The sequence below is a fragment of the Onthophagus taurus genome, chromosome 1 (genome assembly GCF_036711975.1).
Source record: "Onthophagus taurus isolate NC chromosome 1, IU_Otau_3.0, whole genome shotgun sequence".
In the NCBI taxonomy this organism is placed as follows: Eukaryota; Metazoa; Arthropoda; class Insecta; order Coleoptera; family Scarabaeidae; genus Onthophagus; species Onthophagus taurus.
Window position 1 is genome coordinate 33,986,152 of NC_091966.1, and position 27,798 is coordinate 34,013,949.

The window sequence follows — 27,798 nt, forward strand, 5'->3', positions numbered from 1 at the left end:
AACTACCATTTGCAGATTTAAGCAATATGCTCAAAACTGTTACGACATGTTCTACCAATAGGCTGTGGAAGACATAAGCACTGATATTGTGCTATCAATGCCGTCAGATTTGGGGGGATCACTATCAATGATTAATGCTCGATACCAGATTGTACTGTCTAAACGGCTGTCCTGGATCGAATACGAAAATTCTTTGGTTCAGGCAGATATTAAGTACCCCAGATTAAGTAAGCTTACAGTCAGGGTTTGCTGGCAATGAAGCGGCAGATGAGCCAGCAGTTGTTGTATCATTTGCGTTGGCCAAAAATAGAATTGTACTGTGGGCTAGAGAGACTTCGCCTATTGTGAACCAATTCTCCTGGTATGAGACATGCTTAATTGTTTATTAACATCGCCACTATCAAATCAGGGAATATTTTAGGACTTGCTCGTAGCAGCATTCAAGTTATAATAGGTGTCTTAACTAGGCACTGCCGATTAGACACACCTCAACTTGTTGGGTCTACCCGACGATGTTGAATGCCGACTATATGCGGAGAACGAGGAGGCGGTTGAGCATGTTTATGCCACTGCCCTGCTGTTAATCGTATCAAATTCTCGATTTTTGGGTGGCAGTTTATCTCCCCAAAGGATCTGAATGACTTTTCACCGAGCAAGGTATTAATGTGCAAGATTAGTTTGGTTAGTTCGCCTACCCGATCTGTCATTTATGTAAATGTAATACCTGTCAAATTGTTGTAATGTTGGTGACAATTGGCTAACTTAACAGTGAATTTTGTTATTCCATATTTTGAAATCCATGCATGCTTCACTAAAGTTTGAACTTTTGTGATTCAAAAAGAAAGAAAATAGTTGTTGGTTTTATATTTATACACCAATAATCGTAATTTAACCCCAACTGAAAATGTCACTAGAAATAAGAAAAACACCATAAATTTTGTAAAGTGATACCAACAGAAAACATACAAATTTGACGTTGACAATTGACAGGTCTAAAAACGAACGTCTCTAACCTCTGCTAACTTAAATATACGTTTTAAAAGTATTAAAACAATCAAGAGTGTTATTAACGTAATAATATAATGAAAAGTATGTCCATGAGCTTCCCATTAATATTCTACAATCTTCTTTTAATCAATTTACAGTGGCAGAACTATTTTTACTTAAATCTGCGTTATAAAAGTCCCGAAGTTTTTCCCAAATTTCTTCTCCACCACAGATCTTTTTATGGAACTGGATTGAACGTATTTATTATATTAAGCGTTTTCAGAAACTCAAAATGGGATCAAGTTGCTAGTTGTATGGAGGAGTCCAAAAACGGTAAGTTTAGATTGGACATTCGTATTATTAAAACAAACTTAACAACCTAAATAAAGACTACAAAACTGGCGTTTAATTTATATGTGAAAGAACATCAACAAAAATCGGAAAACATGCTTATTTATTTTAGTTAAACCTGTATTAATAAAAAACTTGTTTCATCTAGCCCCTAAGGCAGAATTGTATTAAAAATTAGTGTTTATTGTTGCTGATAGATGGCGCTACTTCTAAACTTCCTTATATTTTCAATAGATGGCCGTACTAAATTTAAAATTAAAGAATTTCAAAAAGATTTAAAAAGAACTTCAAATGATTTAAATTTTTGTTAATTTTTTTAAGCTTTTTCATTTTTTGTTTGAATTTTTTCCGATTAATTGACTTAAATCGTCTGATTTAAACAATTTTAACTAACTCAGTTTGATGAGAACCGCAGAGGCGGTCAGGTCAATTATTACGACCGGAGCTCGGATCAGTTCTTTCGCTGTTGAGCTTCTCTCGTGAGCGATGTCGCGTGCTCAGTGTTTATGTTTATCTAAATTGTGGTATCGGAACGCGGTTATAGACGATCTAAAAAACTAATCGTATTTAATACGCATTATTTAATTAAATTTCTTTAGGGATTACCAACAATTTATTTAAAAAAAAAAGTTATTTAATTAGTGCATTTTTAAAAGAAGATAAGGTAAAAATAACTATATTTTTTTTTAATTAATAGATTTTCACTTAACTCGATGAATTCATTATTAACAATGTATAAATTAGATTGTTTCTTTAATAATACTCGATTTATTATGTTGTGTGTTACTTTCTTTACAGTTTATTGTTTGATGAGAAATTGTTTTTTTTTTGTTCAATTTAGTTTTCTATTAGATCGCATATTAATTTTTAAATAGTTTACTTTATCTTTTTCTGTTTGCTCTTTTTTTAAGAGAGGTAGAATAGCATCGAGTGCTTTTATAAAAGCGACCGTTACAAAAAAGCGAACAGATCCCCTCGTTATTATTTTCGGGTTGGGTTGTTTTTATTGGTTGAGTGAAAAACAGGGGTAAGTTTGTAGGGCAACGCTTTTTCAAGTGGGTTGACTTTTAAATTAAGCCTCTTTAAAGAGCGACTTTCTATATTATAACAACATAGAGTTATTAATAATTATTAGAGGTTAATTTTCGTTTTAATGCTCAATTAATTGTTTATTTAACGATTTAAATTTCTAAAATTCATTGTATAAGTGAGGTGGATATAATTCGAATTAATTAGTTATTACGTAAAGGAAACAAATATTTGTTTTGTTTATTTATCGTAATTTCCTTGTACTTGTTTTCAATGGGTTTAAAGAGAGAGGACGTTAAATATAGCAGAACTATACCTAAAAACTAAACAATAACGGTTTTGTATTGTTAAGAACAGTAACAACTTTGTTTCTTCGCTGTAATTTTCTTGTAACGTGTATAATTTTACCAACATTGTCGTGAAAAAGTTTCAAAAAAAAAGTTTATTACTCTAAGAGACTACATCCTAAAGTAATAAACTTTATCATTTTATGTTTCAAGATTTCCTGCACTCTTGAAAATCAGAAAAGTCTTCTTGAATTAATTATTGTGTTAACCGTTATTGCGCAGATTTTTTTAATTAACTAGTTATATGGGTTGGATTGGTATATTAAAAAATACATAATACTAAAAGCTCTCTCTAAAAGCTATTCTATCAAGAATAATCTTTGGGACAAGTTATCGAAACAAACTTTACAAAAATCATCAGCAATACAAAAAAATTTTGCTCTCTCTATGCGCATACATTTCAAATTACTGACGATTTTTTCCGAATATGAAGAAGCTTATCTAGACTCAAAAAACCAAATATTAGATTAAAACAGTTTAGCACTTTTTTCTACAGTGATTAGATATCGTAATAACAATATTGCTTGGAAGATTTGGAACTTCCCATAACATACTCGGAGGATATTGTTATTACTAGAAGCTATTAGGCTTGTTTTGGTTCAAGAGTTCTATTCTACGTATAATATGCAATATGTATGCGGGGAAAGGTTCAGAACACTACGGAACTACAGACCTCTTGAACCAAAACAGGATTATTATAATCATCAAAACAGCTGTAAATTTTACATTACTTGAAATATCACTAACAATGAGACTCCGATCGTAAAATTTCACATCGCTTCATCGAAATATTGCGTCATATGCTTATTAAGTTTACTTGCCTCGTAAAAAGCACCGAACAAACGAATACTCCCTTTGTTGTAATACTCAGATGTTTATGCAAGAATTGTGGACACTTATTTGTTATTATTTATTATTGCTGTCGGGCTGAGGGGAACGGCCCCTTTCGTCACCGCGACTTATAAGATATATTGTAACTTAAGCCCTTCAAAAGTTTAAGGCAAATGTGGGTCCTTAATGAACCGTAGTATTGCTCCAAGGTCTTGTTATTCTTTTCGTAGCTGTCAAAAGAGCTTTACCGAAAATTTTGTGTCTTAGGCGGCCTCTGGCTACGCAATTACACATATTCAGCCGTTTCTGATTCGTCGTTGCAAAGTCGACAAGTTTGATCCTCAGCTTGTCTAACGTGGAAGAGGTGGTATTTTATGGGTCAGGAAACCTGAGAGCGTTCTTAGATCCCTTTTGCTGAGGCATAAAACCTCTTTGGTTTTGTTTTGCGACAGTGTAAGGTAAGGTTTTGTAGGTTCCAAGCGGTGCAGAAGTTTATAGCAAGAACTTCTGCTTGAAAAATGGTTATATCCGAGCTGAGTAGCAATTTAATGCGGCTATTTGGCCTACTAATGCCCATGCTTACTCCGAATCCAACTGTCTTGAAGCATCCGTGTACCAGGCAAGGGCTCCTCGTTTTTAGTTGATCTTTCATCCAATCATCGCTGCTTTAATAAAGGTCTAAATATGACCTTATATGGCTAGTCAAAATTGTATTCTGTCGGTATAAGGTTCCTTTTAATTTCAATCAAGTGATTTAGACATGGGTCCTTGAGAATTTCGAGGTGTCCTATAAGGTTACCCTGCATCAGTTTGAGTGAAGAGCATGTTTTTAGTGATAAGGCACTTAAAGTTGTCGCCTTTTGTTTATATAAATGATGTGGTGTTAGATCGAGTAGGGCTTCAAGAGCATCCGTTGGACAAGATCTTATTGCACCCGTTATATTAATATTATTGTGCTGTTTTATATTGTGGACGCTTAACCTTGGATGAGATGACTCATTACTGTTACTTATTTTCAGTTATTTACGTTATGCGATGTACTGATTTTTTTATTGTCACCTTGATTCCTATCAAATGTGTTAGAATACCAAGACTTGACTTGAATTCGTGTTGTGGCACTTTCTTGTTTTCTGCGGTCTTTCATTAACAAAGTTTATCCTAGTGTGAAATTATGATTTCTTAGTCTTCTTCACTGTCAAAGCCAAAGAGGCTTGATGTACCGATTTTATTCTGCCTGCATTTCTTGTGAGGCGACCGTTTGGAGCCTATTTCTTATTCGTATTTTAATTCGTAAAATGTGCTCGGTGCAGATCCTTCTCCTTGCATTCTTCCCGAGTAGCCTTGCTTATTCTTTGATCCCATAATGTGTTTCCAGTAATTACTCCCAAAATCGTCAGTTCGTTAGTACATGCTTCCGCAGTGTGTGTCATAATTAGCCATGGTTATACCGTATACATTATGGTTTAGTTCTTCACATCCTTATTGAGCTTCGATTCAAATACTTTTGGGATTAATTTTGTGGACCGAACGGCTCCGATGTTCAAAATGTGTCGTCCGCTGTGGAATATGGATGGAACACAGACTTACTTTAAACCAACTTTACTGGTGGCCAAAGAATCGCACACAGTTTTGATGAATCTAAAAATTCATCCAGAAGCAGTCTATAGGAACTCATCATAAACACCTTCTTAAAAGAGATTTGTGCGATTCTACTCCTGTGTATTTACTTTTTTTATTGAAATATTCGTGTTATTTATTATGCAAGGTGTCTATTAAGTATTGGGGACGAGGTTGACAAGAATAACGAGATAGATTTTCTCACATATGAAAAGGGTATTGTTAACCAAGGATCAGAGGAAATGCCTGATATTACCATAGAGAAGAGAGAACTAGTCTTGAGGAAAACAAAAAACAACAAGTCATCAGGTGAAGACAATATGGCTTCTGATGCAATTAAAATAGATGACCAACACTTAATTGAAAAATTAAGAGATCTTTTTAACCACTGCCTCAATAATACAATTCTCAATAAATGGCACAATTCTATCGTGATCCTATTCCATAAGAAGGGTAAGAGAATTATCAACCAATAAGCCTTCTAAGACATCTTTATAAACTCTTCACAAGAATTATAACCACTTTGATTTATATCAACCAATAGAAAATTTGGAACAAATGATAATTTTAAACATTAATCTGATTACGACCAACTTTAGATGCTAAAGTACTGGAATCCATGAACCATAGATTGGATAACTGTCGAATCACTTTGACCATCTTCCTGATGAACCTGAGATTAGCTACGCGTTCAAGATCTTGAGTTGATTCCAATACCAGTAACGCTGTTCAAAATCCACCATCGTATCAACCTATCATATCCAGCTGGTAATGTGCGCATACGGTATCGAATCTCTTTCACAATCCTGAACTCTGGTTCCAGAATAATACCCGCAGCTGCTCATCAACGTATATCAATGAGTTGAAGAAGAGAAAGTTATATATTGTGATATGCATACAAGATACAACATATCTAACACTTATATCAAAAAAATTACGTAATCAATGTTGTCAAAATTTGTGAAGTACTACTTGTTTCTTTATTGGGTCAAGTCATCATTAAGTAATTATGCGAAATGTGGTTCAAGATATGATATTAAATACATTTCTATAATTATCAAACTTCGGTTAATGTTTGTTTCATTTAATAGATTAATTTTTAGGAGTTTCTTATTATTTCACCTTCACATGAAATACACCACCCATTAAGAATTAGACTACAATTTTGTAACTTCGGTAAAATAATGCTTTATTATCAACTAAGAAACTAAGTTTAGTTGAAAAAAACAAAAATTAACATTTTTCAAAAAAATGCTAGTAGTGGGTTGCATCCCCACGCGCAGCTATGCATACATTAACTCTTCTACCCATGCTCTCTATTAAGTGGTCGATGTCCTCCTAGGGTATCTCGTTCCATGCAACCTCTAGATGGTGTCGAACTTCATCTAGATTCGCAGGAGGCCTGAGTACTTGTCTTAGTCGCCATGCCATCCTATCCCAGACATGTTCAATCGGCGACAAGACTGGTGACTGTGCAGGCCAGGGCAAAATCTGCAATCCAACCTGCTCCAAGAACCTTCTTGTAATCACAGCAGTATGGGGTCTTGCATTATCCTGTTGGAAAGTGGCATTCTGCAACGTCTGCAAGACAGGTATTAACACCGGTTCCAGAACGTTGTCGATGTAACAACGTGCGTTTAATGTGCCTGGAATGAACGTAAGGCGTGACCTTCGTCCAGCACATATCGCCCTCCAAACCATAACCCGAGGTGTTAAGGCTATGTGTCGTCTTTGAACGAACTCCAAATTCCGTCTTTTCCCTCGATGTCGCCGCACCCTTCTACGACTATCATTCACTCTTAAACAAAACCTTGATTCATCACTGAAGACGATGTCATTCCATTCATGAACCCACCCTAGCCGTTCTTGGCACCATGTAAGTCTGGCTGCTTTATGGGGAGGTGTTAATGGAAGCCGAAGGTAAGGACGGTATGAATGAAGCCCAAAAGAAGAAATTCTTCTGTAAACAGTTGCCATTGCCAAGTGTCGGTTCGAAGATCTCGTCCAATCCATAGCAATCGACCTTTTTGTTTGAAATCAATCCCTGGTAGCCATCCGCCTAAGGAGTCGGTCTTCACGTGCGTTGCTTCTTCGGGCGGGTCTTCCAGCAGGACGGCGCCTCTGAATACCTTCTTCGAACCATAAAGACTATATCCGAGCAACTGTAGCAACATTACAAGGCATCTACTTGACTGTTTGACAATCAAATAAACTAACATTTTGTGGGCAGAAATTCATTAATTGCTAGAAAGAAAATATTGAAAGTTGCAGATAACAATGGTACAGGAAACATAACAGTTGAGTTTCAAAATTGTAGTTTGAAATTTAGTGGGTGGTGGATTTCATATGAAAGTGGCATATGTGTTGACCTCTTCTGCTCAACACTGATTATGCGTTAACGATTCAAAAACGACAATAAGGTTTTTAGTTAGGATATTTAAAATTTACGGTTGTTGTATAATTCTTAGGTACAGAATAATCAAAAATGACTGTTTTGAAACTATGGTGTTCTTTGTTGCTATTTCAGTGACCTTTAATTATTGGCACAATGCTTCATTCATCTTGTCAGTATTGCTTTAAAATGTGGAAGGATTACTTAAAGTGTGGTTATAATTGGTTTATCATAAAAGTTAGTGCAATAAAATATTTATTGCATTGTTTGTGCATAATAGCTTGTACAAGTTATTTGACATAATGTACAAGAGCGTGTAAACTTTTATAAAGTAAAACGAGATTGAAAATTAACAGTAAAAATAACAAAGTAGATGAATTCTGGATATGCACATTTGGCCATTGTTCAGTTTTTTTATCACTCAACAAGGATAAAAAACATAACAGGTAACTGATAACAGGTTAGTTGAATAATTCATGAGGTGTTTCTTTTAAATGTATTCTTTTATAAAATTATTAAGTGTCAAAATCGTTGAGATAAATCTGATTAGAAAATAGGAATGATTAAAAGGAATTTCTTCTGCGTTGCTAGATCTGACTCTTTTTGCACATTGTATTTGTGCAGGATTGCCGAGTTTTTGAAGGGAAGTGGAGAGTAGATATTTTTGAACCTTTATACCTTTTTTTTGTGCACATCCTTTCTACACAAACCAACCAAGTGACTTACCACAGCCTTGTCTATACCTCAGAGATATTAATTATGTTTATGGACAATTTTAATAAGCTCTCTCCATGTCAATATTTTTCTTTCAGAATTGTATGTGACTTAAATACTGCATAAATTTTTTATGCAGTATTTAATGATTTATTAACTCAACCTACGCTCTTTATTTTACCATTACTTGCAATGGAGTGGAAATTTTTGAAGCTGACTGGGTTTAGACAACTTATGCAATGTGGCATCTACTAAAGAGTTTGGTGTCAACTGCAATAAATGAGCATAAATAGTTTGTATCTTGAGAACCCCTTCTCCGTCAACCACACCATCAACAGCTTTTCCATATTTTCATACATAGGTATTCATTACTTAAAAATCGATTCTTTCTGTTACTCATTCTTATATTACTTCTTTTTTTTATCAATTTCTTATACTCTCTCTGTTTGTGATTCCCAATATTACTTGACTCCTTCACTTGAGTTAATCGTTTGAAGTTTAATATAAGTGAGCCACCGGTTGTCAATACATGTGGTGACATGACATTTGTTGCTTCTGTTAAAGGTGGCTCGTGACCGAAATTTCAGTCGGTAACTCAAAGCCTAAAAACCGGCTGAGGAGTGGATTTTATCCCGAAGAAGTCATTGGTTGAAGTAGTCTTAAGCTGTATTATGAATATTTACATTAATGAACGAAATGTGAAGAATAACGGATATATTTTTTGCAGCTTATATCAAAATGCAGAGATCATTATGACGTTCAAACGTGATTAAATATTTTTCAAAATACGATTAAAATAAAATTGTCTTTGAACTCATCTTAAAAGATTCTTTATTTCCTACAAAAATATGATGATGAAAACACACAAAATTTATTTATATAAAATAATTAATGATTATTTAAGATTGAATTTTCCTTTGTTAAACACTACAAAGCGATTTAAATACACGAAGTGATTCAAAACATTGCTTAATACAAGCAAAAACATTCCAAACTTATTACTAAACTTCTCAACCTCAATTGGAATTACAAACATTTTTTTTTATTCAATTTTTCTTTGTAAATTAAAAATCGAGGCGCCAACTTGAACTGTACCAAACCCAACCAACCAACTTAAAGCAAGTATAGTTGTTCAGACTTTGGGTGCGGCCCCTATTGCACCGCAATCCTTTCTCGTCGTCCTTTTTCGTTCTCTTCGTTTTCTTCGCGTAGGCGAAAAGATCCTATTCCTAGTATTCCTAGGTAGTTAAAACGGAAATTCGAACCTTTATCCTTTGAATCATTTTATCTCCTCTCTCTCTTTCCTTCGTCTCTTTGGCTTAGATTTTTTTTTCTTTTTCAAAGTTCAGGTTAGGTCCGAACTATCTGTTTGAACTTTGAACCCTAAGTTCACACGATCGACCGTCTTCTCCATCGTTGTTGGGAGTCTCTTGGGCTTGCTTTAGTGCACCGACCTATTCAAGGTTCTTCTTTAGGCTGACCGCCTCCCGTTGCCTTCTAGTACTTCTTCTCTTTCTTACTCTCCTTCGTCTTTTAAATCGACTTCAACAACACCGTATACGCGAACACCGTGGAGAAAGAGAAAATACAACGTATAGAGAAACACAACCCGGTACTTTAACCGCGCCCAGGGACAATTATAATAACGATGGGGATCGGTATTTACAAATAAAAGTGGTTGTAATTTATACTTTCGTACTTAGAAATTATCGTGGAAGTGTGTGTTAACCTCTATGTAAAAGATTATCTTTAAATAAAATTAAAATCCTAAAAAATGTAAATTTAAATAATGCTACGGAGAGTGTATGATAACTGCTAAGATTTAACTGGTTTTAAAGATAATAACAATAATTTTCATGGTTGGTACTAATAAATTTACTGAAAAGATTAGATTAAGCCTTAAATGATCCTCTTTGGTTCTGTTATAAGTGTGGAGAGTTTCGAAATTGATGAGAATTGATGTCCCTTATCAATTTACAGCAACTTTCTCTAAACTTCTAAAACCACCTGGAATATTCACCCGAATGTAAAATGCTTAAACTCTCCTTTTGTAAATTTCTACTACTTTCATCGTATGTTCGATAGAATAAATCTTCATTGTTTCATTTTCGGCCAGAATTAAGTGTGAGCAACACACTTAATAGCTATGAGAAAATAAGTACTCGATGATGACTTACAGTACAATACATAGCATATGCAATTCGAAAAATAAAACAAATAGAGATGGCGCCGTTCTTAGCGAGTCAGGGTCGATTTTATATTCATACGTGTGATATCTACAATGCTTGAAGAATTTAAATCGAAAACATTTATATTATCACCTACACTTACATTAACTATAACTTTGAATTAATGATTATCACACAAATGTTTAAATAGTATTTGTATAACTCCAATTTAGTAATTGTAACAATAATTATGTGAAACAGTTTTTAATTGTATTAATGTTGACTTATAATGATATTATCAAACACAACGTCAGGTATTGTTTGCTTACGAATTAGAGATACTCTGTTTATAATTTACAAGAACAAGCAAGATATACAGGTGTCTCTGAATTGCTTGTCCAAACTTCACCAACAGTATGGAACAAAACTGTAAAAAAAATCCTATACTATAAAAAAATCCTACATTGTGTTTATGTTGCTTGTTTCTGGAACTTGTATCTCAAAGTTATTGCATGTTCCTTTATGTTTATGGTTGCAGAAACAAATGTTCCTATAAGTTGGTTGTTTCCTTAGCGATAAATATCATTAAGAAATTTAGAAACATCTGTAAACATATTTGTTTCGGACGCAGTAAAAAAAAGCCTTTCTGCTGTTAAAAGCAGAAAATATGTCGTTCTAGTGAAAAATATTATACATTTCATTGTGATATACAAAAATGCCGAGTGTTTGTGGAACTCACGGAATACAAATTTTAAAGATAGCTACAAGGAACAAGATTTGTGGGGGGAGATTAGTAAAGCGATTGGTGCTGATATTGATGAAAAAAAAAATAAAAAATTTAGCGGCTCAGTATTACAGGGAAAAGAAAAAAATATAATGGCTATCGTAAATCTAGTGCTAGAACATACAAGTACCTAGAATATCTTTCAGACAAAAACTAAATTTCTTGTATAGAGATTCGAAATATGTACATTAAAGAAGCATTATGAATCTCCCGTTGCAAGAAACCGAAGTGTTAGCAGTAGACGTTCCAACGGAGAAATAGCTCTGTAATTAGAGTATCCGTTTTGAATTAAAGGGCTAATTTTGCGCATAACCACTCCAAATCATTGTTGCTCATATGACAAAAGTTCTTTATTTCCATTGTCGATCCTGGATTCTACTATTAAAGCATCTTTCTTTAATGAACTCATAAGGCTCATGATACCATGCGTATGTCTTTTTCTGTTTGTGCAAAATAATAATAATAATAATTGCACCCACTGCTGCCTGTAAATCATCATCGCATCACATTGTATTCAAGTACTGAAACATAATATACTAGCCTGATGTAGACGGAAAGTTTCTTGTTACGGCAATACGGTGATGAGCGACTATAATAAGTTTTCTTAGTGTGGACAGAATAATACGTTTTATGTATGTGCTTTATGTCAAAACATTTCCAAATACAAGATGTCCAGTTAAAGGTGTTTTTGCGACAGTCCATCAACGTCTTTGTGTAACAGGATATTTAAACGGAATACTTCAGATTGAGGGATTCCAAGAAGCACCAGAACCAATAGGATTGCAGAAAATTCTAAAAAAGGTACCAGGAAATTATCTGTAGATGTAGATTCTTTGCATAGTACAGTATGGAACTTGTGCACTGTACCCATAACACGTACAGCAGTGCAGGATATTAGTGAAGCTGATTTTCGACCACGAATGCTATTTTGTAACTGGTTTCTACAGCAGTGTATCATTTCGAACTTCCAATCCGTTGAGCTTTTTGCGGATTTTTTACTGAAGATGCAATTATGAATTTTGGAATTATATCCGCTAATACAGGATGATTCTCAACCTATACGCATAAATTTGGGGATTTGTTCCTCGAGACAAATAATGGGTAATAGGTGAAAAAAATTGTAGTAAAAGATTTTTAGTTTCATAGGTATCTGATATATGCGGCAACATCTAGATAAGATGCTTCCCGGAAGATGGACGGAAGGTGGAGGTAGTGCATTGGCCTGGCCCATCTCGATCACCCGGCCGCAATCCTCTTGATTCTCCTAAGATTAATTTAATTCTTCAAATTTTAAACATGTATTAATTTGCGGCCACAACAAACATTAAACATAGAATGTATGACTTTCATACCAAGTCTGGAATCTAGGTATTTGTATTCCTTTCCTAAGTAGTGGCTGTCTTTTCTTTCGCCGGATTATAATTTTTGCACTAGTACCCCGGGGATTTATTACTCTAGGGTTTAGCATTTTTTTTGCAAAGCCAAGGAAATCATTTTGACAGATTTTAACCTTCTTTGGTCCAATACTTACAAACAATATGAAAATTCTCGGTCATCTTCTTTCCCATTTCTTTTACGTTCTTGATGTTAATCTGATCCAGCAGATATAACTCTTGCAGTTCCCTTCATATCAAAAATGACAGTAAAAAAAACTTAGTAAAAACGAGATAATTTTAATATATGCCTCATTGTCAGGGTTGCTCAATAACTTTTCCTTTTACCTCCTAACCCCCGTAGTTTATCTGTGGTTCATTTATGCTCGTTTCGAGCCTTGGCCTCGTAAAATAGGTATTACAGTAAAATTATATTTTACTATGTAATAGGCATCACGCTGGCCACGTGATCAGAATGGGAGAAAAGAGGCTGAGGGAGGCTGAGAACTCCTTAGGCGTTGGAGTCTGACGAACGGTGTTAGTGGCGGGTCTTTATTAATCTGATACAACTCGCGGTTGTTTCTTGTTCTCCATCCATCCTCCTCCCAAACTGGCCCAAATATTCTCCTTAAGATCCTTCTCTCGACAGTTTAGACATTCGCGCTTTCCGCCGACTTTTGCGTTAACGTCCATGCTGCACTATCATAGCTTAAAATGAGTCTAATGATTGTTTTGTATATACGCAGTTTGGTTTCTCGCTGTATATCCCTAGATTTGAATATGGGGATCAATGCAGGATACGCTCTATTGGCCAAGACTGATCTTCTTCTGACTTCTCCTTCCTCTGCAAGATCAGCCCAGATAATTCTACACCAAAGTATTGATGTTTCTCTTCGTCTGTAGCAGTAACTTTGTCTTCTCCGTGGTGATCCTAAGCCCCACCGTTTCAGCACCATTCTTCAGCATTCCATACGTCCGCTCTGCCGCGTTTAATGTTCGGCTCATTATGTTTATGTCGTCCGCATACGCCATAACTGCACTGATTTGTTGATTACCGAGCCTGCCCTTTCCAACCCCATTTTCCTTATTACATATTCTGGCACTAGGTTAAGAAGGGTGATGGCCAGCTCATCTCCTTGCTTCAAACCTTACGAGACCTGAAAGTCGTCAAAACACACGATCTGGTGCCCATCAGTGTGCTCTGAACAAATCGTATCAACTTTGCTGGAATGTCAAAGTGTTCCATGCCCTTGAACAGCTACAAATATACTACAAATACAGTCCACAAATATATTATACACGTCGTCTCTGTTAGCGTTCTTTTATGTGTGGTGCGGCGTTTGTACGATAGATGGCGTGGGGAGGTTCTTGTGGTGTGTATATTTAAAAACTGGCACATATGTAGTCATAAGGTTTAGAGTAGAGCAGTTTAAAAAACCGTTGGATTAAGTGTAACCGTTGGATAATAAAGAGTTGTTTAGCCATTCAGAGGAGTGTGTTTAAATAGTTAACATATCAGAAGTGGGATAGGGATAAGTTCTACTGTGAAGTGACCAAAAGTCTGGACCTACTGTGAAGTGCGCAAAAGTCTGGACCTACTGTGAAGTGCGCAAAAGTCTGGATCTACTGTGAAGTGCCCAAAAGTCTGGACCTGCTGTGAAGTGCACAAAAGTCTGGATCTACTGTGAAGTGCCGAAAAGTCTGGACCTGCTGTGAAGTGCACAAAAGTCTGGACCTACTGTGAAGTTAAGTGCACAAAAGTCTGGATCTACTGTGAAGTGCCCAAAAGTCTGGACCTACTGTGAAGTGAAGTGCCCAAAAGTCTGGACCTACTGTGAAGTGAAGTGCCCAAAAGTCTGGACCTACTGTGAAGTGAAGTGCCCAAAAGTCTGGATCTACCGTGAAGTGATTTTCGCTGGACAGATTCCACGTCCAAGATTATTCTGGACTTATGAGTGATCCACATAGTGAGTTGCCGTCAAACAACACCGAACCGAATAAAGCAGAAACAGGGGGCTTTTGTTTCAATTTAAACGAAGCAGGAACTTCGACCATGGCGGAAAATTCAACTGGAATAGACGGCGGAAATATGCAGAACGTGTTGATCGCACTGACCGAATGTTTGCGAGAAATGCGAGCCGAGACTAATACCAGAAAAGCCGAACTTGCAAGTAGTAAACCAGAGCAATTCCAAATAATGCCTGACTTAAACAAAACCATTTCAACGTTCGATGGAGATGTTGATTTGTTGTGCGCCGCAGAATGGATACAAGGTATCGAAAATAGTGCTTCGATGTATAAGTGGCCGGAATGTATTAAAATCGAAACGGCGAGAAACCATCTCGTAGGACCTGCACGCGATTGGTATAACGCACGAAGCGGCGATATCCGAAATTGGGATGACTTCAGGGTAAAATTTGAGAAAACGTTCATCGAAACTACTAGTACGGGAGAAAAATGGGACCGTATGCGAAAACGAATTCAAAAACAAAACGAGTCCGTGATGTCGTATTATCATGATAAATATAAATTATGCAGAGCATTACAATTAAACAATAACGAGATAAAAGAGGAGATCTTACGAGGTCTTTATTCGAGAGTGATTGCCGGTAATTTATGCGTTAAGTCTTACGGCGATTTAGATGAATTGTACCAGGATATCGTAAATAGTGAACGATTAATTGAAAAGAGAAAGGAAGTTCACGAAAAAAGAGAATCAACCACAGGAAATAAAAATACAAAATCACAAGGTACAATGTTGCGGAAAAGCGTAGGGGAAAACGAAGGTGAGCAAGATCAACGTAGAAACAAGTCAGAAGGTATAAAATGTTTCCGATGTGGAGGGTTGGGACATATGGCATCACAATGTCTAAAACGAGAAGCAGTATGCTTTTTGTGCAACAAACCAGGGCATCAACGTAAAGATTGCAGATGGAGAAAAGAAGATAGTGATAGAAGGGATGTTCGTGTAATAGAAGATACAACAACGACATACAATAGCGGTATTGAAAAGTACTTTAAGCGAATCCTATTGAACGAGAAAAAGTATGTGGCCTTAGTCGATCCAGGGAGCGCCGTTTGTACAATTCAAGCTCACTTGGTTGCTGAGAAAAATCGGCAGAAAACAAATATTGAGCTTACGGGATTCGGAGAGGGAAAACCAGTAAAGTGCAGCGAGAAGATAATCGCGCGGGTAATGGTGGACGAAGTGTTCGTAAATAACGTGGACATTTTTGTGGTTCCAGAGAACGCTCAATCCGTGCCGGTGATAATTGGTCGATCTTTTACGGAAGCTCCGGAGTTAGCTTACGCTCGAATTAAAGACAGTCTCGTGTTTGGTTGGGATGATTCATTGCCGTTTAGTGAAATCAGCGAACTTGATCGATCGCGACGCGAATGTGTGGTGGCTGCTGAGGACGTTATTGTGTCTAACAATTCAATGCAGCTAATCAAAGCAAAGGTAGCGAACATTGATGTACTTGTACCAATGAAAAACAAAAGTGAGAATCCAAAACAATTTATGAAGGACGACGTGGTTGGGATTGTGCGTGATATAAACACTATTTCGGAACAAATACCGTCGAAGGAACCCATAACAGTGGATATGCTCCGGGTAGACAGTGAAACAAAGGACGAAGTGATTGACAAATTGGTGGATTTGTGCAACGAATATCGTGACTGTTTTGCGTTGAATGTGTCGGAACTAGGATGCACAAATGCGATTACTGTGGATATTGACGATTCGGGGGTGCCGGTAAGATCGAAACCATATCGCGCAAACATTGACGAGAGAAAAACTATCGCAGAAATTGTAAATGAATGGAAAATAAATGGAATCGTGACGGAGACCGATTCTCCTTACGCGAGTCCGGTCTTATTAGTTAAAAAGAAAACGGGTGAACCGCGTCTAGTGGTGGATTATCGGAGGTTGAACCAACAGACGATAAAGAAAAACTTTCCGATAGCCAGTTTGGACGAACATTTAGAAAATTTACAGAATGCCAAATTATTTACGACGTTGGATCTGGCACAGGGCTATCTGCAACTACCCCTTAGTGAAGCAGCGAAACTGAAAAGAATAATTGAACTTCTTAAAAAGCCTAAACGTATACGACAAGAAGAAGAAGAAGTAAAATTGGATGAGATTGATAACTCTAGATTAGTACGAAACGTGAAGGTGGGAAAAATAGAGAGAAAACTCTACGTTGTACCGAAAAGTGTCCGGAAAAGTATTGTGGTACAACACCATTATGGACAAGGACATTTCGGAGTGGATAGAACGATGGCGAGCATTCAAAAGTATTATTGGTTTGGAGGCATGAGATCATACGTGAAACGTCATATTCGAGCTTGTGTTGAATGTTTGTTATCAAAGATTCCAAGTGGGAAGAAACCGGGAGAACTACATCCAATATCTGTATCTCAGCGTCCGTTTGGACGCATTCACATTGATCACCTAGGACCATTAATTCGTAGCAAGAAGGGAAATGTACACATACTGGTGGTCGTGGACGGGTTGACTAAGTTTGTTAAGTTGTATGCGGTTCGTGATACAAAGACTGTTTCGACAATTCGTGTATTGAAAAAGTTCATTGATCAATTCGGGATTCCAGATCAAATTGTCTGTGACCGGGGAACAAGTTTTACATCGGACAATTTTCGGAAATTCATGACGGAGTGTGGTATTAAACAAACGCTAAATTCGTCTCAATGGCCAAGTGCGAACGGTCAAGTGGAACGAGTAAACCGAACATTAATTCCGTGTTTAATGACTGAAAAAGAAGAAGAGGACCGATGGGATACGAATCTAATTCAAATAGAGCAGAATTTAAATCTTGCGGTAAACAAAACCACTGGTAAGACGTCGTACGAAGTACTTTACGGGTATTTGCCAAAATTTGGATCCGCTAAATTAAAAACAGTAGCTAAAGACGCGCAGAACGAGTGGATACCATCTGAAACTGTACAACGTGAAGTGCGCGATGTGATCGAAAAAGAACAAATTCGATATAAAGAACGATATGACCGAAAAAGATATTCAGGTTTAAAATTTAACGTTGGTGACATAGTATTTATGAAGCGTGTCGCGAAGCCGGGAGATGGCGAACCGACAAAGCTACAAGATAAGTACCGAGGGCCGTTAGAAGTGATCGCCGTACTGCCAAGCGACACATATCGAGTGGCAACCTTGGACGTAGAAGACCAGCGAAAGTTTGCCACAACTGCCCATGTATCGCAATTAAAAATATACCAAAATCATGAGGAGTCGGATGATGAAACCGAGGAAGAATCACCTCAGATGAGAGTGAGAAGGAGCAAGACGATCCGCCTTGTCGCAGTACTTCAACGATAGAAATCGGAGAGGAATCTACAACTCGACGAATACGAAGAAAACCCACATATTTAAATGATTATGAAGTATAACATCGCGCGGGTGCGCGATTAACATCAGGGTGGCCGAGTGTTAGCGTTCTTTTATGTGTGGTGCGGCGTTTGTACGATAGATGGCGTGGGGAGGTTCTTGTGGTGTGTATATTTAAAAACTGGCACATATGTAGTCATAAGGTTTAGAGTAGAGCAGTTTAAAAAACCGTTGGATTAAGTGTAACCGTTGGATAATAAAGAGTTGTTTAGCCATTCAGAGGAGTGTGTTTAAATAGTTAACATCTCTGACATCATATTCCCAGATTTCATTTAGTATCTGCTTAACGGTAAATGTTTGGTCTATGATGGATTTTCCCTTTCTAAATCCTGCTTGGTACTCGCCTATGATGTTTTCGGCATAACATTGCAGTTTTTGATTAAGAATATATGTAAACAGTTTATACCCTGCACATACCAGCGCAATGCCACGATAGTTTCGACATGTAAGCTTGTCACCTTTCTTGTATATGGGGCATATTACCGCCTTTCTCCATTCTTCAGACAACCTTTCTTCTTCCCAAACCCTCTGCCAACTCCTCACCTCCAGCCTTCAGCACTTCTGCTGGTATGCCATCAATCCTTGCCGCCTTCCTGTTTTTAAGCTCCGCAATTGCGTCTTGAACCTCATCGATGGATATGAGCTCCGTGGTCTTCTCCTCTTCTTGGTTTGTTGTACCATTGTCCACCTCCGTTTGAGGTTCCATATTTAGGTTCTGGAAGTAATTTTTCTGTATTTCTGTATTCATTACGAATTCCCCATCTTTTTCCTTTACAATGTTTGTAAATAGTGCAACACTATAATAGAGGTGATAAATAAAGATTTTGTGCAAATGGTTTTATACAAAAACATGCTAAATGTAGAAATTATACAATTTGATGTTTTCATTTCTTTGTAGAAATTTAGCTAAAAATGTATTATGTTTTATGTGAAATTAATTAAAAAATTTGTTTTAGATATACAAGAAAAATTTCACCTTAAAAAAAAGAAAAAGAAAGTTATGATGAAGTTTAAGATATGAATACTTCTCGAACGACTTTTTCAATAACAAAACGTATCCCTGGAAGACCGTCTTCTTCGCAGATGCACTCGGATTGTCCGCCGGAACGCGAAGAAACGTCCCCTTCATCACCAGGTCTCATCTCTGAACAAAGATCAACGTCTTTGGTAATTATATATCGCATTCAAAGCATTTAATACCGTTTCGAAACGATCGGATTACACAAGCTTTTATTTGTAATACAACTCATTTCTTAAGATATGAGAAGATCTTAAACTCTTTTATTATATTTTTTTTAGACAACTATTCCAACTGTTGCCATTCAACCGAGAATGGCTCAATTAGAAACTTTAGAAGCAAAAGTAAATTAATAAAAAAAAATAATTTAACGTTTTCATTTTAATATTTTAATAAATTTTAGATGGCTAGCATTGAAGTATCTCTTTCGAATACTCCTCGTAGAAAGAAAAACGGAAGTATAACCGGAAGCGTAACGTCTTCTTCGATACGGTCGACTTCTAATAAAGAAGTAGCGGTTAAAGAATTGGAAAACTTACGAAATGCGTTAAAAGACAAGGAGAATATTATACAAAATTTAAAGGGACAGCTTTCAGCGACCGGTTTAAAATTAACAAGTCAAATTAAAACGAATGGGTTCCGAAATGTTTCAATCATCAAGAATCATGGTGATCATGAAAATTTAGATGTTGATAAAAAACATATTGAGGAAAGGTTGAATCGATTAAGAAACGAAACAGATAATAAACGATTAATTATAAAAAAATTAAAAATGGCTTTAGAAAGATTAGATATAACTGAGTACGAAATAAATTAATTTTTGTCTTTTTAAAATTTATTTTATATTTTATTTTAGTAATATTGACGTGAGAATTCAACAAGCCGAATTAGAATATCAAGTTGGGCGCGAAGAATTAAATTTATTAACGCTTTTAGAAGAAGCGAGAACGTTACAAATTTGTCTTGAAGAGTCTAACAAAAAAATGTTATCTCCTGAACATACTTTTTATAGGTATAAATCAATTTTTTTGTGTGTAAATTATTAATACTAAATAATTCCTTTATTTAGTTGTCTTAATGCGCTCGATGGTTCTCGATCGACAACTTTACACGCAATCGATTTAACTTATGATCCGAAAAGTCCCAATTTTGGTGCTGGACCCAAAGAAAAGGATGGATTAGGTTTATGGATCGATTGGAGTTTAGATAATACCGGGCTTCGTAAAGGAGATCGGTAAGTTTTTCAAAACTACAGTAAAATTTTGATGTAACGGACTAATACGAAGAATTAGAACTAACACTAGCATTAGAACTAACACTAGATCTAGAACTAGAAATCTTTAGCCGTCTCTTAAGACGGCTAAACCTGAATGCTTCTAGTTTTTCTAGTATAGTATTAGTTCTAGTTTTACTTCGATGAAAAGTATACAACAATCTAACGCTGAATAACAACTAAAGCTAGAACTAACACTAGCATTAAAACTAACACTAGATCTAGAACGTTTAGCCGTACGTCTCTTAAGACGGCTAAACCCGAATGTTTCTAGTTCTAGGTCTAGTATTAGTTCTAATGACAGTGCTAGATATCACTACTTAGTATTAGATAACGTTAGGTTGTTCTATATTTCTATTAAACTAACACTACTTAGATATTTTGTCCGTTATATCGAAATTTAACTTTAATATAAAAATAATTTTATAATAAGAAAAATTGCTGTATAATGCAAATTCAATAAACACTAATATTTTCGCATACAGATTAAATCCCCGATCTTGTACTTGTTATGTTCGTCGACAAGAAAGAATGAAAAAAAAATTGTCGTTTTCAAAGGCAGGAAGCGACCGACAATGGGAACCGTCCAACCATTGTAAGCCGTAGCGCGTAAATCCGCTAGTAATTACGCGTTATCGTGCTCATTGTTTCTTGTTAAAGGTGCCCCCTACTTACTTTTATTCCATATTAAACCCCGCGCACAAAGATAATAAATCTTCCCTTAAACATTTTCACACCACCTACAAAAGATTATTGGATAGGTTTAATTCGTCCTTATTAATTCAGAAAGTTTCGAAGATTCTCTTTATCATTCTACTTCTTTAACGCCGCGAAGAATGAAAAAAGGAAAGAGAAAAGATGTTTTCTAAAGAGGATTTTTTGATGGCTGTGAAACCGATTCAAAAGGCGGATTCAAATTCGCCTACACGTAATGAGAGGCTCATTGTTTGGCGTTGTTCCACTTCGTTCGGGGGGGACGAGTTAATTAGATGAGTAGAGGTGTAATTATTGCGTCGTCCTCTCCGGGTGTTCTCTTACTTTGTTGCATAAGAAACGATTCTTTTCATTTAGGAAGGTCTTGAAAGTTTTATAGTCAAGATAATGTTATTTAGCTTATTTAATTTTCTATAAAATCTATGTTTATATTAAGCTCAAGATTTTTTCAAACTTGATATAAAGATTTCTAAATCATTATCCGAATATTGATATAAATAATACACACATTTATTTCGGCAGTTTTGCTCGCTTAGAAAGACTTAGCTTTTCCGCCTTAATACATAAATAACTATGTAACACTTTGTAAATGCTAATTGGATTTGTTATGTTTTTTTTGTGCTACAAAATCAATTTAGCGCACCGAAAAATGTTAATTTAGATTGTTTAATTGTTAATTGCCAATTATTTGTTGAATTTCATGTTTTTCTTTTTAAATTTAATAAACCTTCGATATACATTGAGTCTTTAACATTCTTCTGTGAACCACTTTTGCGCAATTTGAGATAAATTTAACACCAAAACGAATTGAAAAATAATGCAATGAAATAAAACCAAACACGTCAAATGAAAGTGGAAGAAAAAATCTAGTCAAGTGATCAGAAATCATACAATCAGAATTATAGGACTATCAATCACGCCTCCACGTGCCTTAAGCTGGTGGCTTAGGTCTTAGGCAAGGCGAAAGCAAAATAAAAAAGTAAAGGAAAAAATCAATACTAATTATTATTAGATTCAAGTCTACAAGGCCGGCAGAGATAAGGAGGTGCCTGAAGGAAATGGAACCACATCAAACTCTTATTTTGTAAACAAAATACTTTGTGAACCGAAGATACAAAAATTACTAACAATTACAAATGATGAAATATGTTACCTAAAAGGGTTGTGGAGATAAAAGCAGAAAAATAAACGAACTCACATATCCACCACGTTGATTATTCAATTAAGTCCTAGCACGAATGGTACAAACCCGAGGTTCTAGCGTAGCATAGAATCCCAACTAGATGAGCTAATGAGGAAATAATTAACAATGAACTTTAAGATTGTCGTCGTAAAGTTTAAAATATTTCTCATGCCAAGAATCTATATTATTACCTTTGTCGTTTTGCAGTACTAATAATTGTGACGTTTTGTCGGATTATAATGTTTTTCATTACTGCAGCAAAAGCTCGAAGAAGTTTCTTATTATTATTTAGCATTTTCAAGAATAGTTGTGCTATAGGGAAGAGGATATCTAGAACGTTTAGTATTATAAATTCGACATAAAAACAATAAGGAATATGTTTTATCTCTACGAGAAGAGCAGGAGAAGACCGTGAGCAAGACATAAGCTCTGTAATAAGCTGTGCTAAAATATCATGCTCTTTGTCAATATGTTGTTGGACAAGAACGCGATAGAACCTTTCTCAATTTTATTTTAAAAATAATCTGTACTTATAATCTGTTTTTGTGCAAGTAATAATTATAAACAACAAAATTCAAATAAAAATGGACCCGGACCACCCAGATTCAACACCGAACTGTTACAGGACAGAACTTCTGAACTGGCTCAGAAGTTATAGGTCCATGTAAATAACGGAAAAGAAGCGACTGTTATAGAGCAACAAAATGGAAAAACAACGCCTATAACAAAATGGTCCAAAGGAGAACGAGGGAAAACGACGGAAGCTGACAAATGGAAAAGCTGGAAAACTTAAGGCAGAGGAACATTACGAGAATGTTCTATGGAGGACACAATGAGCAAAAAAAGTGGTTTAAATGTAAGTGTCTAAATTGTCGGACCACAATTTAATGTTAAACAGATGGTCGAAGTATTTTTATCAGCTACTTACCGCGAATGTAGATGCCGACATTGCTGAAGAGAATTGGCGGGAAGTAAATAATGAGAAACAGGAACCCTAGCCGAGATAGAAGAAGCTCTTCAAATGTTTAGAGTTTAGAAGAACTTCGCAGGTTAGTTACAAAAAATTTACAAACAAATATGGACTACAAAAGAAATGCTCGAAAAATGGAACATGGGGAAGAAGGGAAACCTGAAGAGTGAAAATTATAAGGATACTACGTTGTTAACACTCCAATAGTCCATGTCATCTAAGAGATGACGTAGACAGTCTGCCTGGACTAACCTGTTAATACTTTTGCATCATAGAAAAATATATATATATTTTGCATGCATTGAAAAGTCACCTAAGAGATGACATGCGCCCACTCTTGTAGTAACCGGAGGCGCGAGTACTGGAGTGTTAAGGGCAGCATATAAAGTATATTTTCCAATTTACTATATAACTATATAAAAGACTTAGTAGTATTGCCTTATATTGAAGGCAAGAACATTTGTTCAATGTCAGATCTTATAGAAAACCTAGAGCACAACATCGACTCATTCCATATGCTCATCGACTTCTAGAGCGCTTATAATAGCATCATTCAAGCCAATTCTATAAAATAACATCTCAGAGAATATAGGAGTAAGTAACGGACTAAGTCCGGGGATGCGTGTCTCCTGTTCCACACATGCCTGGAAAAGATAGTGAGGGATGCTAACATAAGTACTAGTAGCACTATAATACAACATCGCGCCTACACGAACAACGTTGACATCATCACCAGAACTCTGTGACAGATGGTAGAAACTTATACAGCACTGATGTGCTCAGCCAACAGACCTATAAATAAATAAACAAAATAATAAGTCATTTGAATAACTACCGCGATGTTGTAAGTTACGTATCTTGGTTTAAGCGTGAAATCGAAGAATAACTATAGCGCAAAAGTGGCAAGATGAGTCGCGTTGGGTAAAAAATGTTAATAAACAAAATGAATAATTTACAAAACTCTTATGCTACCTGTAATTATGTACGGTGCGATAACATAGACAAGACGCCGACGTCTTGCTCATCTTTGAGAAGAAAATTCTGAGCACGATATTCAAAGGGACATGTAAGAACGGAACATGATGACCTAGATACAACTTGGGATTATACCAACCGTTACGAAAACACAAGGAACCAGATGTCATAACTAGAATTAAGGTCATGCCATTGCAATGTGATAGGAGCACCAGATACATATGTATAGCCGGGTATTTATTTTCAAGAATAAATTTCCTGGATATATACCCGGGGTATTTACCCAAGATGGGTATTTAGAGGTATTTATAAAATCTAATTTAAATTGAGTTGATGCATTTTGCAAGCACTTCAAGAATGCAGAGTCGATTATCGATATACCAAACTTATTTATAACATCTACAAAAAAGCTACAATGACGGTAAAATTGCATGAAAGTACTGAAGAGATTAGAAGTAGTAAAGTACTGAAAGTAAGTAAAACAAGGCGATACACTGTTGAACCCAAATTATTCATCACAGTCCTCAAAGTCCATTTAAACAACTGGATTGGACCCAAAAAGGCATAAACATTGATTGCGGACGATATAGTTCTTATATATCGGATAGCCTTGGAGAGATTAAATTAATGCTGAACGACTTAAAGGAGGTGTGTGCAAGAGTCGGGCTAAATATGTATCAACGAGGAGAAATCAAAATTTATGATAAATCTTGTTCCCAGCTCTAACATCAACATTGGGGATAATGAGATTGAGAGGTTTGATACCTATGTATATCTTGGCTATGAGGTTGGTGTATCGAGAGATAATCAAACAAGCGAACTAAACAGCGTAAATGATGTGGTCAACATTGTGGCAAAGGTTAAGTGGAACTGGGCGGGATATGTCGCGCGAATGAAGAATGAGACAAACGGTTGCTTGAGTGGAGACCGCAGGCGAACAGACGAAGTAGACGTCAAAAGAATGACCAACAATTGGATTCAGACAGCACAGAATAGAATCGAATGGAACAGAATAGGGGAGGTCTATGTCCAACAATGGACGCAGAGGGCTGCTTGATGATAATAATCATAATAACTTGATCTAATCTAAATTACGACAGATTCGTCTAATGATAATACGTCTTTTATTGTTGATGATTGCTCGTCTTCAACTCGTCGAGGAGGATCTTGCATGATAAACCACTAAGAAGGCCTAAACTCAGGTGGCTGGACGGAATAACAGAGTACGCAGCCAAGGTTGGGTTTAGAGACTGGAGGATAACTGCACGGAATGAGGAGGAATGGGGGAGGAAATTCTTTGAGGCCAGAAACTGATGATGATGAAATGCAACCGCTGCGAATAATTCTTAGCTTTACATGAATTTGGTCTCTCATTGATTTAGTATTAAGTATTTTTGCAGTGCAGAAATGGGCAAAAATTTTAAAAACAATTTATTGGTCGACTTGAATGAAACAATTATGAGTCGACTGCATAAAAGCATGTGCATATCTAGGCGTGAAAGTGCCAGTGGAATAAGTAATTAATGAAAATAATCGTAATGATGGTATAATTATATGGTAATTCATTTTACTCATAAGCATGCAAATATTTATAATTACAAATTATGCTATTATTTTGCTGAGAAAATTAAGAATTTGGATATTTCTGAAATGATGTATCATATTTATGAACAAATCCATATCATTCAAGGTTGTAAATATGTTTTGAATCTCGTTAGTATCTATTCCACGTAATATAACAAAAGTTCTAATAAATTTAAGTATGGATTTAAAAGTTGGAGAAAATGTACATGGATAAAAAATCAACCTTAATGTTTTATATTTCTCAAAATATGTTAACAGACTTACAATTAAATCTAAAACATTAATTTTTACATTAATTACAACTAAGAAATGGCAGTTATTATCTTTTATAACCAGGATAATGATATTTTAAACCTTTAAATCACTTTTTTTCCGTTTCAATTTCAACTCATTGCTTTATAATTATACGTTTTCATAATAGGATGTACATAAATAATCCCAACAGTTACAAAGAAGTTCTCTTGACCTCGTTAAAATTTATAAAGTCGTCCTCATATACACCTCATCATTTATAACACTAATTAATAAAATCCATTTTTAAACCCATATCTAATACAATTTTTTTATTATTTAGATTAATAGAAGTAAACGGAAAAGTTATCTTAACAAAAACACGAGAAGATTTATTTCGTTTACTCTCAGCTGATCCAAATTCCGCAAAAATCGTCGTACTAAGACAAGATTGTTACGGTTCCCCTTCAGAATTAATTGAAAAAGAAACTGGAGCCGCAGTTATAGAAATATCTTCACTTCGCTCCGAATTAGAAGTAGTAAGAGAACGGGCTGAAGAAGCTCAAAGAGCCAAAGATGGTTTAAGATCGGATAACATTCGATTAACTCATCGAATATCCTATTTAGAAGAACACGTATCTGAATTATTATCGAAAATTACTCCTCAAGAATCTGATATACGTATAATAACGGGGAATTCGAATTCTTCGATTAAGTCCCAACCAGTTAAATCCCATCATAACATTACAAATATTAATATAACGGCTCAATCGACATCCGTAGCACAAGCGAATGATTTGGTTTTTCAAAAAGGACCTCAAGTAACCGCGTTAATACAGAATATTAATGGGAATCGAAGAGAAACAGGTATACAATTACCGGTGCGATCGAAAAGTAGCCTTTCAAATGTATCAAATGAACAAGTTTTACCCGTACAAAAACTTCAAAGGCATCAACAACAACGTCACCACCACCATCAAAAATATCGAAACAACATAAATAACAATTCAAAATTATCTAATAATGATTACGAATCGATTCCTATAAATAATAATAACAATTCTGTGATGGAACAAAGTTATAAAAAAGCTACGAAAATCGTTCAAGATCTCACTAAAAAAGATAATAATCAAATAATAAATAAACCAAATAATAAACATAAACCAACTTGTTTTGAATCAATTCCAAATTCAGATATTTTAAGGCATTACAACGCGAGAAAATCAACGTCCGTTTTAGATTTTCGATCGTCAGATTCAAGAAGTATCGAAACGTTAGAAAATATCACGTTGAATGCGTTCGCTAAAAGATTGTACAAAAAGCACGATATGAGAAGTGTGAAATCGTTGGATTTTGATAGTGATTGTACGGTGAATTCGTCAAACCAACATGTTTATGATAAACCAAGACCTCAACCACCAAAAAAACCAATCAGATTGTCTTTGCATAGGGCTCAAAGTGCCCAATCGATGGAAGGTTCAATACAAGGGCAAGAAGTTTCGATGAGGAAACCAACCAAAAGAAATTATAAAAGTGAAATTTTGGCGGTTAATGGAAGTAAAGATATTAATCAGGCTTGGAATTCGAATAAATATGTTATTAATAAGTTGGACGGAGGAAACGGAATGTGCATCACAGCTGAAAGTGCAAGTTGGTGTTGATTTTAGACGGATTTTTTTATATAAAAAGTCGTGTGATGATTTGAAACGAATGATAATAATTGAATTTGTATTTATTTTTTTACTTAAAATTAATGATGTGCACTTAATTTTTTTATAGAGAATATAAAGAGATATAATTGATAAATAAATAATTTTATTGACTGTAATTTAATG

The 27,798-nt window shown here is 35.6% G+C and overlaps 1 protein-coding gene across 1 annotated transcript; it reads left to right on the forward strand.

Moving 5' to 3' along the window:
• The first annotated feature begins 1,909 nt into the window (after nt 1–1,909).
• On the forward strand, nt 1,910–27,791 carry LOC111429241 (PDZ domain-containing protein sprite). Its single transcript, XM_023065104.2, has 7 exons — nt 1,910–2,002; nt 18,972–19,182; nt 19,315–19,377; nt 19,437–19,834; nt 19,890–20,045; nt 20,103–20,267; nt 26,307–27,791. Exons 2-7 carry the CDS (start codon nt 19,033–19,035, stop codon nt 27,622–27,624), a joined length of 2,250 nt encoding a protein of 749 aa, XP_022920872.2. The 5' UTR covers nt 1,910–2,002; nt 18,972–19,032; the 3' UTR covers nt 27,625–27,791.
• The last annotated feature ends 7 nt before the right edge of the window (nt 27,792–27,798 follow it).